General features: G+C 47.2%; 2 protein-coding genes across 2 annotated transcripts; one reads left to right on the top strand and one right to left on the bottom strand.

Annotated features, from left to right (window-relative positions):
• Positions 1-801: 801 nt before the first annotated feature.
• Positions 802-6470, bottom strand: LOC119546840. Its single transcript, XM_037853434.1, has 5 exons — positions 5261-6470; positions 4982-5199; positions 4781-4925; positions 4089-4721; positions 802-3089 (listed from the first exon to the last, which is right to left on the bottom strand). The coding sequence occupies exons 1-5, from the start codon at positions 5912-5914 to the stop codon at positions 936-938; spliced, it is 3804 nt and encodes a 1267-aa protein (XP_037709362.1). The 5' UTR covers positions 5915-6470; the 3' UTR covers positions 802-935.
• Positions 6471-9232: 2762 nt separating this feature from the next.
• Positions 9233-12898, top strand: LOC119547677 (DNA-directed RNA polymerase I subunit RPA2). The gene is made up of 3 exons (XM_037854637.1): positions 9233-9405; positions 9460-10959; positions 11021-12898. Exons 1-3 carry the CDS (start codon positions 9316-9318, stop codon positions 12818-12820), a joined length of 3390 nt encoding a protein of 1129 aa, XP_037710565.1. The 5' UTR covers positions 9233-9315; the 3' UTR covers positions 12821-12898.
• Positions 12899-12937: the final 39 nt, after the last annotated feature.

The following is a 12937-nucleotide window of genomic DNA, read 5'->3' as shown; positions in this document are numbered from 1 at the left end:
CTTTAAAAGCATATGAGGCGATGTTGTCTTTATGCCTGAACAGAGTCGCCCGCCCAGACTGGGCCACCCACCACCCACCACCCAGCAATTGCTGTTTACACGCCTTGAGATGAGGGGGAAGGGGATTTGCATTTGCATAAAGCAGCCATGTCGGGGATATGGAGGAGTCAGCCTCGTCGTCGTCGGCGTCGGATGACGATGACGATGTCGCCAACTTGTTAGCGGACGCTGGCATTTTTACTTGCATATGCAGAGATAATGCGCCGCCCATTGCCACCCAATGGCCACGTCCTTGCCGCCCACTTGTCACCCCTCGCCCACCGCTCACACATGTCAGTGGCAGTCTCCGTGCTCCTGGATCCTTTCTCCCTGCTGCTTGCTCCGTACTCTGTATTCCGTGCAATGTCATGGCTGCGTGCGTGGCTAAGAGGGCACATAAGTCCCCCGGAAAGACGAGCCAGTCCGTGTCCGCTCCTTAAAGGGAAGGATAAGGCATCTCGGAGGAGACACTTTCCCTACTGATTAGTGATATACGCCTCAAAGTGTGGGGTCGCTACAAACGGATTACGATTCTTTATAACAGAGTGAAATAATGAGACTTGTCTGCACGAAAATCGCATATGCAAATGAATTAGGTTTCGGAATTTTCTTAAATTCGGCAAATATGTTTAATTAAGCTTGAAAGTATTCTGTTGGTTTAAAGAAACCACCTTATTTCCAATATATCTTTATTTAATCCCATATCTTGATTAAGAAAATTTAAAAAATGGAGCAACATAATATAAAAAGTAGAAATAGTCGTTTTAAATTATACAGACATCAAAAAATATATATTTATTTATTACAAAGAACAACAGCTGTATGTGTTTATTTACTGGTCCTAGCAGTTTTATCAGCGAGTTCTAATAGTCGTAGGTAATTCTAGTGAACATCTTTCAGTGTTCCTCATCCGTTTGTTTCCGCTCCTCCAGTTGCTCCGCTGGAGATTCTTCCGACTCTTGATCTTCAATTTCTTCTTCCCTAATCTTTTCTTCTTGGTTCTTGACATCCTGGAGATTATGGGTCTCCAAGGAGTTCGGTACTCCTTTATTTTCCGATTCCACAGACTCATTTTCCTGAGTTTTCCCTGGGAAAGGCAGTGCCCTTAGTCTCTGCACCATGTCCTCGAGCGTTTCGGGTGCCTCCTTCTCGACAGCTTCCTTTCCAGAAGATCTCTTCTTGACTGCATCATCCTGCCGCGCGGCAGCACACAACTGCGATTGGGGTCTGCCCCTCATCGTAGTGTTCTTGGGGATGGCTCCTGTGGATTGTAGTTTTAGTGCCAACTGGCAGGAGGTGGTGGTGACGGTTACACAACAACCTGCTCCCTCGACTTCCTCCTCCGGCTCACCGACAATCCTAGTGCTGGCTATGGAGTTAACGGAAGTGGTGGCCTCCTCCGTCGGCACCGTTTGCTCCACAAGTTCTGCCTCCTGTCGCCGAGTAGCTTCCCTTTCCGCAATCCTGTTGATCATGGCGGTTCCCCTTTCCGATGTGGAGCTTAGCCTGGCAATCAGTTCATTTCCCTGGACTTCCAGCAATCGGAGACGTTCTGCTCTATTTGCCGAAACCCTCTCAATGTCCTCCAATCGTTGCTCCACAGTTTGCGAGATGCTGGCGGAGCTTTCAACCTGCTCCGGCTGAGGATTCGGACCATGCTGTTCATGTAAGGTGTCCAGCTTGGTCGACAAGTTTTCGCCTCGTTCTGTGTTCCTTGATAGCTGCGATATTAACTGCCGACTCTCCTCCTCCAATCGCTGAATTCGCGCTGCCCTTCTGGATGTATATTCCTCTTCCTCAGCGGTTAGTGGAGATGCATCTGGAGGGGTTTCGGTTTTGGATGCCGGAAGGGCTGATTCGTCCTCAGTGTTACTTTCAAAGCTCGCCTCTCGACTGGGTGCTCTTCTAATCCTGTCTAGAGATTTTTTGAGATATTGGCCGCGGTCGGCAGTGCGCTTAATCCTGGACATCAGCTGGCGCGACTCCTCCTCCAAACGACCCAGTCGCTCAGATCTTTTTCTGGTGTACTCTTCCTCTCGGGGAGTAAGACTTCCGGTGGCTGGTGCCGAACTGGCCCTGGTCATTCGCTCCATACGCTTCCTATTAATGAATTCCTCCAGAGGCACAGCGTGCTGGGCGGGAGAAATGTCATCCTGGAACTGGCACAACTGAATCTCGAGGCGCTCACGATTGCCGGAGGTTTCCAGGACTTGCTGGATGAGGTTTTTGCACTGCTCCTCTAGCTTCTGGATGCGACTGGCTGTGCCAGAGGATCCACTTGAGCCTGCTTGAACTCTTTGCCTGCTCCTGGAGCTGTGTGGCGCTTTTGGAAGACCTCCATGCGCCCCACTTTCCTGGTTCTCCTCGTCCTCCTCCTCCCCGCCTTCTTCTCCTCCGGAATACGTAGCATCTTCCCTCCAGCCACAAGTCGGTGGAGCACTGTTCCAGCGTAAGACTATTTCCTCGGACTCATCCTCCTCGCCTGCGAGTCCCTGACGACCAGGCGAAGTGCTCTGCATCCGCTTAATCTTGCGTGTGTGCTCGAATTGATCCCTGAGGAGCTTCCTGCGACACACTGCCGACGAAGTAGGGGCCTCCACGGGCACTACATTACCCAGATCCGCTCTTAAAACATCCCTCTCCTCATCCGACTGAGGTCCAGAATCGCTGTAGCCACTCTCCGCCGAGTGATTCGCGTCCTCCAACTTTCTTCTGGCAAACTCCCTTCGCCACTCGTCACACTGCTCCTGGCTCTCGTCGTTCTTCGCCCTGGCCAATGCCCACTTCCTGCGGCAGTACTCCAGCTCATCCTTGAGCTCGCTCAAGAGACGCCTCTTCTGCTGCAATTGGTAGCGCAGGATCTGCTCCTGGGTGTGGAGTTGGCGGTGCTGGCGCTGCATCTTGCCCACCAGGTGCCAGGTTTTGGTTAGCTCCAGGCTCACCCCACTCAGCCTCTTCTCCTGCTGGTTGAGGCGGTAGTCCAGGTGGCTGTTGAGGGTTTTCAGGCGGTTGGTCTCCTTTACCAGCGACTTCTTCTCCAGGATGAGGTCCTGTAAGAGGGCAGAGGGTTTAGTTTTTCGACGCTACTTAAATAGGGAGTTGGTCTGAAGTGAAAACTTCTAAGTGCTTTATCGGTAGATGACCGAACTTTTTCCTCAATTAGAGTTTAAGTAAAACTAACAACGGAGGGATAAGTTTAATGAAGGGAAGGATATGCTTAGAATCACTTAAAGAGGTGACATTATATTTTAACTGGGCAATGCTCTAAGAGCACAAAAAACGAAAGTCATCGTTTTCTCGCATCACAAAACTAGATCCTTGGGATTAAAAAGAATACCTGACCAGCTACAAAACCTAATTGAAATAGCCCCTTTTCAAGGGTAGCAATATGCAACATGTTCTGTGCCAACGGCAACTGACCGATAAATTCAATTATGTGCACAACAACGGACTCGCCTGCCAGGACCTTGCCCCAAGGACCCACCCACTTTGCCCGATGCACTTCCACATCCACATCCACGTCCTTTCTACATCGATGCTCGGCAGGACGTCAGCAATAATGAAGCTGCTCGTGCTCGGCCGCTCGCTCGGCACTAGACTAAATAAAGCGCTTAAGTGAATAATGCAAAACTTTGCAACAGCCACAGACGGAGCCCCATGAAGAGGGAGACTCGGGGGCGGACGGGTGAGGGTGGGTCTCCCTGGCAGGCTGCACTTCATCAGCAAACCGGATACGACAACTAACAAGCCCGATTGTCCGCAGCACTTGAAAGAAGGAAGGAAGGAACAGTTGGAGGAGCTCCAACTAGACCGGAAAAAATCTAACCAAAATAATATAATAATATTATTATAATAATATATAAAAATATTATATTATATATTATAATAATATTATAAATGGAAAACAAACTATATAATATTAGAGATACCTAAATCTACTTATGTAACTAGAAGATTCAATGAAAGGAACCACTATATTACTTGTGAAATACGCATTCTTAAATTGTTCCGCTCAGTGTAGTAACTGGAACTTGGCAACTTGGGCTCACCTTCAGTTTGATGTAGGTCTTGCTGACGCTAAGCTCCGGTGGCTTGCGGTGGGACTCGTCCTCGTCCTTGCCAGGAGCACGGGCTGCGGAGGAGGATGCCGAGGAGGCCCCACTTGAGGTCGCACTCCCACTGCAGGATGGCAGCTCCTCGAACTGCACGCGCTCGATTTTGTGGTGGCTCAAGAGCTCCATCAACACTTTCCAAACTTTTGGCAAGTTGCCAATGATTTCTTGGGCCGAGGCAACTTTTCCCATAATTTCGGGCTCATGGCTTTTTAACGAAGCCGCAGTGGCATCCACATCCACACCCGCACCCGAACTCCTTTTCCGGGATTTTTTGATGACTCCTGCTCCTACTCCGGCTTCCGGTTGACAACAGTCCGTGGTGTCCTCATTTGTGGGAGTGGGCGTGGCGCTGCGACTTTTGTCTGATTCCCCGGCGGAGTCCCCATGGGCAGTGGCCTGCTCCACAAGGTCAAAGAGCAGCTTGGGCAGAGTGGCACCATCGCTGCAGTTGCCCTCTGCTTGGGTCATTTGATTGAGCAGCTGGCGGTTCTCCTCCAGCATTCGATTGACGCGATCGATGTCCATGTTGCTTTTGCCATTAAATCCCATAATCAGCTGGCTGAAGAGCTAGAAGACGGTATGGATGTTACTGGGGAATGTGGGGTTACTATCCCAGATCCACTCACCATGTTGACTGCTCCTACTTGCTCACTGAGCAGCCGCTTCTCGAACTTGTGCTCGCTGCACTCCTCCCGAAGCTTGGCCAGCTCCTCATTGGCCGTCTCCACCTCCTTCAAGAGGCTCTGGTTGCGCTCCTCGAAGTTTTTGGTTCTTAAGTAGAAAGAAAGTTTTAAAGTGGGTGGTACAACACAAAAGTATTTACTCACTTCTCCTGCTCGGCCGTGAGTTCATCCCTCTTGATCGAGATCAAACGCTGCAGATTCTCGTACTCGGCAGCTGCCACCCTCTGTCGCTCCTCATAAAGTTGCCTCAACTGGCGGATGTTCACCAGTTGGCGTTCGTACTCCTGGCGCAGATTATTGGACATAATCTTCATTTCCCGCTCGCTGAAGGAGTTCTCGATTTGCGTGAGTTTCATCTTGAGCTGGGAATACAAAAACAAATCAATAAGTAATACAATTTTTACGAATATTCCTTTAGCTCACCTGAGCACACTGCTCCTCCTTGACACTCAGCATTTGCTTGCAGCAGGAGATGACTTCCTTGAGGGTTCCCACCTGGCGTTGAACCACCTCCACCTCCCCGCGCAACGACAGATTCTCGGCCTGAGCCTGCTGCAAGGCCAACTGGGCGCTGGCCAGTTCGATATTGGCATGGCGACTCCTGGAACTGGGATTCTCATCATCTGGATCCGAGTCAGGTCTACTAGGAGTATCCAAGCTGGCAGCCTGAATCTGAGTTTGATCCTCCGCATCTTCTTCTTTTCTTAAACGTCGGTTTTCTGCTTGTTCCTTGGCCAGTTGCTTTTTAAGACTAGCAATCTCATCTCTCATGTCCTGCACAGCATTTTGGCGAGCTTCCCTCTTCTGACGAAGTTCTTCTCTGAACTCCTCGAGGCTCTGTTCTTTTTCCGGAGAATCGTTCGCTTTTCCCTCCATTTCAACGGCAACTAGAGTCTTTCTATTTTTGGGGGGTTCCTCCTCCTCGGTTCTTTTTGCAGCTGTAGTTGTGGCCTGAGGGGCCTGCTCCAGAACCAGATTCTCGTGCTCGATGTTGTTCCACCAGGGCTCGTCATCGGTGGCCTGCTGCACCTGCATCTGCGTATCATCTGCAGACTGAGTGGACTCGGCATTTCCCATTTTGCCCAAGAGAACAAAGGCGAACGGGCTGTGGTATGCGGTTGTGATGATCTGTTTACCGATGCAGATACCGATGACGAGTCGCGATGGGATGGTCTGTGGGCCTTCGCCTGGCGAGCGTTAAATTTACGATTCGCTTTAATGCGACTTTTCTTCTAGAGAAAGACTCTTTGTCGGCACAAAGAAAACCCAATGATCCAACGGTCCACCAATCCACCGATCGCTTTCAATTGATATGGTATACCAATACTAGGGCAGGGAAAATATCTCGGTGTATATGTGTGTGCGACGATAGCACACGAGTTTTCGGATTTCGCAATTATTTATTGACTTGTACTTTTTGAACCAAGGATGTTCGAGAAACCAATGTCTCGATTTTAGGTACAATTAGTTACCCTTTAGCTTTCACTTCACTAATAACGAAAAGTAACAAAAAGTAACTAAAGTAATGATCTAGTATACATATGATAAAGATCTATATGTACTCGCGAGGTTGGAAAATTTTTTCGATTCTAATTTCTATCCGTTCGACGGTCGAACGCAACTTTTCGGTTGGCCAGCTCGGGAAAAACTGAGAAAACATCGAATAGATTCTGCTATTTTTAACCCACTATGGTCTCTCCTGTCCCACACGATTTCGGCTTCTCTCGGCGAGAACTCTCGCATAAAATGTTTTGTTTGTGCATTAGAAATACTTTTCTTATGTTTAGGGTCTGAGAATTGGACCGAGAGTCTTCTAAGGACCCTTTCCCCCGAAACTCTTAATTATTGTTCTTAGTTTATGCACATTTTAATTAGGAGAACGTGTCACATGAATCAGTTTAAATTTAGACCCACGCGTCATTTTAATTATGACTAATGGGCAAAACAAAACAAAACTCTTGCCACATCACCTGTCAAGAAAATGAAGATCATGAACAATTGTCAAGAGCTGCCAGAGACAGATTCGCAACACTTACAAGGTCATTGATCTGCAATGTTTTGAAAAGGATGTTGTTCAGAACTTAAACTTCAGGCAAATAGAAGTGGTAAATTAAGAAACCATAGAAATTTTATTGGTTATAGACTAACCCCCAATAAAGTGCAATGTTTAGACTTACTAGTAAAACGTTAACTTCCACTTTCCAATTAAATACTGAACAAATCCAACAGTACACATTTTTAGTGATCCACATACGCAGCACAATGACCCTGAAAAATATAAAAAATATATTAAAGTCGATATTTTATGTTGGGTCCTTAAAAGTTCTTTAAAACATAAACAATTTTATTGGCTAAGGATTGTCAAAATATTTGGTGGGTACCATTTTTTCCAGGTTATAAGCACTTGAAGGTCGTATATCCTGGATTTCGTTTAAACAAAGTTTTGACCATTATCTCTCCCTTAAAGAGAATTCATCTGTGGACCTTTATTAACCACTTTGTGATGGTGGCAAAGGGTGCGTGGGATCCCAAACCCAGTGCAAAAGTTCCGCGGAAAAGTTTCAAATGAAAATGCATTTTCTAGCTGATTTTTGCACTGGCTACGCCGGCATCCTGTTTTTTTGTCTCCAGTGCGCGCATTTGAAAAGTGGGAAACACGCAGCAATGACTCCGAACCAAGGATGCGGGGGTTTTTCCGGGGGAAAAAGGCAGGATGATAGAGGAAGCACACATTTGGCAAAGTGTCGCCAGGCTTGAAAATGAAAATCAACAATGCAATTTGCCATGGTGCCTCTCTCTGCCTCTCAGTTCTGGTTTTCCCTGTTGTTTGTAGCGACTCAAAAGGGGCAAAAAATCCAGCTGAAAACTTGAAGCGCCTGGCAAAAGTTGAACCCCCAACCACGCCCTCAACTTTCACAGAGATTGCACACAGGCAAATGTGCAGCGAAAGTTGCAAGTTGCAAGGATACGAGAACCGAGGACCAAGGTCAGTGTGCCCGGAAAAAGTTGCAAGAAAATGCATTGTGTTCATTATAATGGAATAATAAACCGGAGTGACTGGGCTCAGATTGAGGCCCTCACCCTGTTCATTTGGCACAAAAGCAGCTCCTCAGATTTGTCCTTGTTTTTTTTGTGGGAAGTAGTCGAACATTCTTGACACTCACTTCCTGCCTGCAAAATTACTACACCTAGAACTAATTAAGGGCATAACGTTAACGTTAGGCGTTAGAAATATTTTTTAAAATGGGGCTTTAAATCAAAATTAAAAGATCATTTATACTAAACTTAACGATAAACTAATTTTAATTTAAACAAGGCCCCGTAAAAATGTATGTTTTTTTTTAATTGTTATTTTTTTAATTTTTAGTTCTAGTTATAAATATTATGGGATACATTTTTATGTGCAACTATGAAATTTCAAGAGTATGTCTCAAGTTGGCAGCAATTTTCCATTTCGGTCAGGTTCCATCTTCTTCGCCGGCTGGTTTAATAGCCCAAAACGAAGTTTCAGATGAAGCTTCATTATCCTGAGAGCCGGCTAACCATATAAGGCTATATCCTTTTAGACAGCTTCCGGAGCCTGCGGTTAATTAGAATAACTTGTGCCGAAAGTCAAAGTTAAGAAGTCGTCCAAGGACAATGCAGTGTAAAGCAGATTGCGCCATAGGCAGCAACAAAAACTGGCTTTAACGGGGGTAAAAAATACCTTAAAATAAAGGTTAGCTTTCTAAACATTTTACATTTTTCCCCTGCAGCCTCGAGGACATGCTATTTATCAATACATACATAAATATGCAACAAACTTCCGCAAAATGGACTGGTATATTTATGGGGTCTTGACCTATGTAGATGACAACAATGCAACAACTTCATTAGCAATAGCAACATGTTGACACATCCTCACATCCTGTTGCAAACTCTCATTTCCGCTGTTGTCAAGTCATACTTACCGGATATCTCTCCAAACGCTCCACGATGCATGATGATGGCCAGCATATGTATATACATATGTAATTATATGCATCCCATTATAAATAAATTTCACTTTAACAACACACAAATTGGATAAATTTCGAAATTTCACTGATAAGAAACATTTTAAGGCGCGCACAACAGCTGTTCCGAAAATCAAGTTGGCAGCCCTGCTATCTAGAGATGAGCAAAACTTGTTTTGGAACCGGGAAAAGGTCACTATATTAAATCTTTTGCTTTGTTAGGTTGATTATAATTAAAAACTTTTTGATGTACAGATTTTAAAATTATTTTTAGTTAAACTACAACATTTTATCGAACATTCAATACAAATCTCACACTCATATGGTGTTTCACATAAATTGTAAACTAGTTCCGTATTCCAACCGTCTCACCACTGACTGGTTCACATTGCAACCGGTTCATTTCAAAACACCACGTGCAGCGGAGAGCGTTTGGGTTTTAATTGTTTTTTAGTGGTTTTGTAAGAGAAATAAACCTACACAATGCTGGAGGAGATGAAACAAATGAAGACCACTCCGGTGCTGACCAATTCCCGGCCGGAATTCAAGAAGATACCCAAAAAACTCAGCAGGGTAAGTGAGAACAGAGTACCTGCCTCTTCACATGCTAATGAATTTGTATCACAGCACCTGGCCAACTTGGGAGCACCCCATGTGGATTCCTTCGACGAGATGTTGACCGTGGGCCTGGATCACGTGGCCAAGCACATGATTCCCATCCACTGGCAGAGTCCTGCCGGCGAAAAGATCTCACTGAAGGTGGAATCCATTTGGATATCGAAGCCACAGGTGCCGCCAGATGTGATTGACGTGCGCACCCGAGAGATTTACCCCACGGACTCCAGGCAGCTGCACCTCTCCTACTCGGGCATCTGCTCGGCTCGATTGGGATGGAGTGTCAATGGCGTGGAGAAGAGCCCCATAAATATGGACCTGGGTGAAGTGCCCATTATGCTGCGCTCCAAGGCCTGCAATCTGGGACTGGCTTCGCCGGCAGACATGGTGAAGCATGGAGAGCACGACAGCGAGTGGGGTGGAATCTTTGTGATCCGAGGAAACGAGAAGATCGTGCGCATGTTGATTATGACCAGGAGAAACCATCCCATCTGCATAAAACGCTCGTCCTGGAAGGATCGTGGACAGAATTTCAGCGACATCGGTGTGCTAGTGCAAACAGTCCGCGAGGACGAATCGTCCCAGAGTAATGTAGTCCACTATTTAAACAATGGAACAGCCAAGTTTATGTTCTCCCACGTGAAAAGATTATCCTACGTACCCGTTTGCCTGATCCTCAAGTGCCTGATGGATTATACGGATGAAGAGATATACAACAGATTGGTGCGAGGCTATGAATCCGACCAGTACTATGTATCCTGCGTGCAGAGCATGCTAAGAGAAGTACAGAACGAGAATGTTTACACACACGCCCAGTGCAGGAGCTTCATTGGCAATCTTTTCCGTTCCCGCTTCCCGGAAGTTCCGGAATGGCAACCGGATGAGGATGTCACGGACTTTATCCTCAGGGAGCGAGTCATGATTCACTTGGATACCTACGAGGACAAGTTCCAGTTAATTGTATTCATGGTGCAGAAGCTTTTCCAATGCGCCCAGGGCAAACACAGAGTGGAAAACGTCGATTCGGCGATGATGCAGGAAGTGCTCCTGCCAGGTCATCTCTACCAGAAATACTTAAGTGAACGAGTGGAGTCCTGGGTTTTGCAAGTCCGCCGTTGCCTCCAAAAGAAGCTGACTACCCCAGATAGCCTACTGACCAGTGCCGTTATGACGCAGTGCATGAAACAAGCGGGCGGAATTGGTCGCTCAATGGAGTCATTCCTAGCCACTGGCAATATTGCCAGTCGCACTGGCCTGGGATTGATGCAAAATAGTGGATTGGTCATCATGGCGGAGAACATAAACAGAATGCGTTACATGTCCCACTTCCGCGCCATCCACCGTGGTTCCTACTTCACAACCATGAGGACCACGGAGGCGCGACAGCTGCTCCCCGATGCTTGGGGCTTCATCTGTCCAGTACACACTCCCGATGGCACACCATGTGGCCTGCTCAATCATTTGACACTTACCTGCGAGATTTCGAAGCGTCCGGATCCCAAGCTAGTGGCGGTAAGAACATTTAAGTTAAGGATTCATCAGATCATCTAACAAATACCTTTCTCCTCATCAGACCATTCCCGCAAAGCTGTCAGATATGGGCATGATGCCCTTGTCAAACCAAAGTGATCCGGGGGTCAAGCTGTACGTGGTCTTTCTGGACGGCAAACACCTGGGTCACATTCTGCAATCAGAGGCCACCAGTATAGTCGACGATTTGCGCCACGGAAAGATATTTGGAACCCTTCCCCAGATGATGGAGATAGGCTTCATACCATTCAAAAAGAACGGCCAGTTCCCAGGTCTTTACCTTTCGACGGGACCGGCCAGGATGATGAGGCCCGTTTGGAACCTGAAGTGGAAGAGGGTGGAGTACATTGGAACGCTAGAGCAGCTGTACATGGAGATTGCCATCGACCCTAAGGAGATGTATCCAGATTTCACCACTCATCTGGAGTTGGCCAAGACGCACTTCATGAGCAACCTGGCCAACTTGATTCCCATGCCGGATTACAATCAATCGCCTCGTAACATGTACCAGTGTCAGATGGGAAAGCAAACGATGGGAACCCCCTGCTTAAATTGGCCCAAGCAAGCGGCCAATAAGTTGTACCGTCTTCAGACGCCGGCCACTCCTCTCTTCCGCCCAGTTCACTACGACAACATTCAGATGGATGACTTTGCAATGGGAACTAATGCTATAGTAGCTGTCATTTCCTACACGGGTTACGACATGGAAGATGCCATGATCATCAACAAGGCAGCCTATGAACGAGGATTCGCATATGGAAGTATCTACAAAACGAAGTTCCTGACTCTGGACAAGAAGAGCAGCTACTTCGCAAGGCATCCGCACATGCCGGAGCTAGTTAAATATCTAGATACAGATGGTCTTCCACATCCTGGCTCCAAATTGAGCTTTGGGACGCCGTTGTACTGCTATTTTGACGGAGAGGTGGCCACTTATAAAGTTGTCAAGATGGACGAGAAGGAGGATTGCACAGTAGAGAGCGTCCGACAGTTGGGAAGCTTCGATTTGTCGCCCAAGAAAACGGTGGCCATTACCCTGAGGATTCCTCGACCCGCCACGATCGGAGATAAGTTTGCTTCACGAGCCGGTCAAAAGGGTATTTGTTCACAAAAATATCCAGCCGAGGACTTGCCCTTCACGGAATCGGGCTTGATCCCAGACATTGTGTTCAATCCCCACGGTTTCCCCTCCCGTATGACAATCGCCATGATGATCGAGACGATGGCGGGAAAGGGTGCTGCGATCAACGGGGATGTTTACGATGCAACTCCCTTCCGCTTTTCCGAGGAGAACACGGCTATTGACTACTTTGGCAAGGTGCTGGAGGCTGGCGGCTACAATTACTACGGAACAGAGAGACTGTATTCTGGAGTTGATGGCCGCGAGATGACGGCGGATATATTCTTCGGAGTGGTCCATTACCAGCGTCTCCGGCACATGGTGTTTGACAAGTGGCAGGTGAGATCCACGGGAGCGGTGGAGGCTCGTACCCATCAGCCAATTAAGGGCAGAAAACGAGGCGGCGGCGTGAGATTCGGAGAGATGGAACGCGATGCCTTGATCTCCCACGGAGCCGCTTTCCTGCTGCAGGACCGATTGTTCCACAACTCGGATAAGACACACACGCTGGTGTGCCACAAATGTGGTTCCATTCTGGCGCCGCTGCAGCAGATTGTCAAGCGAAACGAAACGGGAGTGCTCTCCTCGAAGCCGGATACGTGTCGCTTGTGCGGGGACAACAGTAACGTGTCCATGATCGAGATACCTTTCTCCTTCAAATTTCTGGTCACCGAACTGAGTTCGGTCAACATCAATGCCAGATTTAAATTGAACGAGATTTAAGTGGAATTTAAGATTATTGTTAGACCTTATTTTATCCTTTGAACTATTCCTAATAAAGTTGATTAAAAAAAAGACAAATGAGCCCTCTTCTCTACCAAAATTATAAAACTTTAAGAA

Source organism: Drosophila subpulchrella, chromosome 2L (assembly GCF_014743375.2).
Source record: "Drosophila subpulchrella strain 33 F10 #4 breed RU33 chromosome 2L, RU_Dsub_v1.1 Primary Assembly, whole genome shotgun sequence".
Classification (NCBI taxonomy): Eukaryota; Metazoa; Arthropoda; class Insecta; order Diptera; family Drosophilidae; genus Drosophila; species Drosophila subpulchrella.
Note: the sequence above shows the minus strand (reverse complement) of the source record. Positions and strands in the feature narration are given on the sequence as shown.

Coding starts and splice junctions, on each gene's coding strand:
- LOC119547677 (XM_037854637.1), top strand. CDS start 9,316: ATGCTGGAGGAGATGAAACAAATGAAGACCACTCCGGTGCTGACCAAT. Junction 9,406..9,459: donor TACCCAAAAAACTCAGCAGG/GTAAGTGAGAAC, acceptor TTTGTATCACAG/CACCTGGCCAACTTGGGAGC. Junction 10,960..11,020: donor CGGATCCCAAGCTAGTGGCG/GTAAGAACATTT, acceptor TCTCCTCATCAG/ACCATTCCCGCAAAGCTGTC.
- LOC119546840 (XM_037853434.1), bottom strand. CDS start 5,914: ATGGGAAATGCCGAGTCCACTCAGTCTGCAGATGATACGCAGATGCAG. Junction 5,200..5,260: donor AGGAGGAGCAGTGTGCTCAG/GTGAGCTAAAGG, acceptor TTGTATTCCCAG/CTCAAGATGAAACTCACGCA. Junction 3,090..4,088: donor AGACCTACATCAAACTGAAG/GTGAGCCCAAGT, acceptor GCCCTCTTACAG/GACCTCATCCTGGAGAAGAA.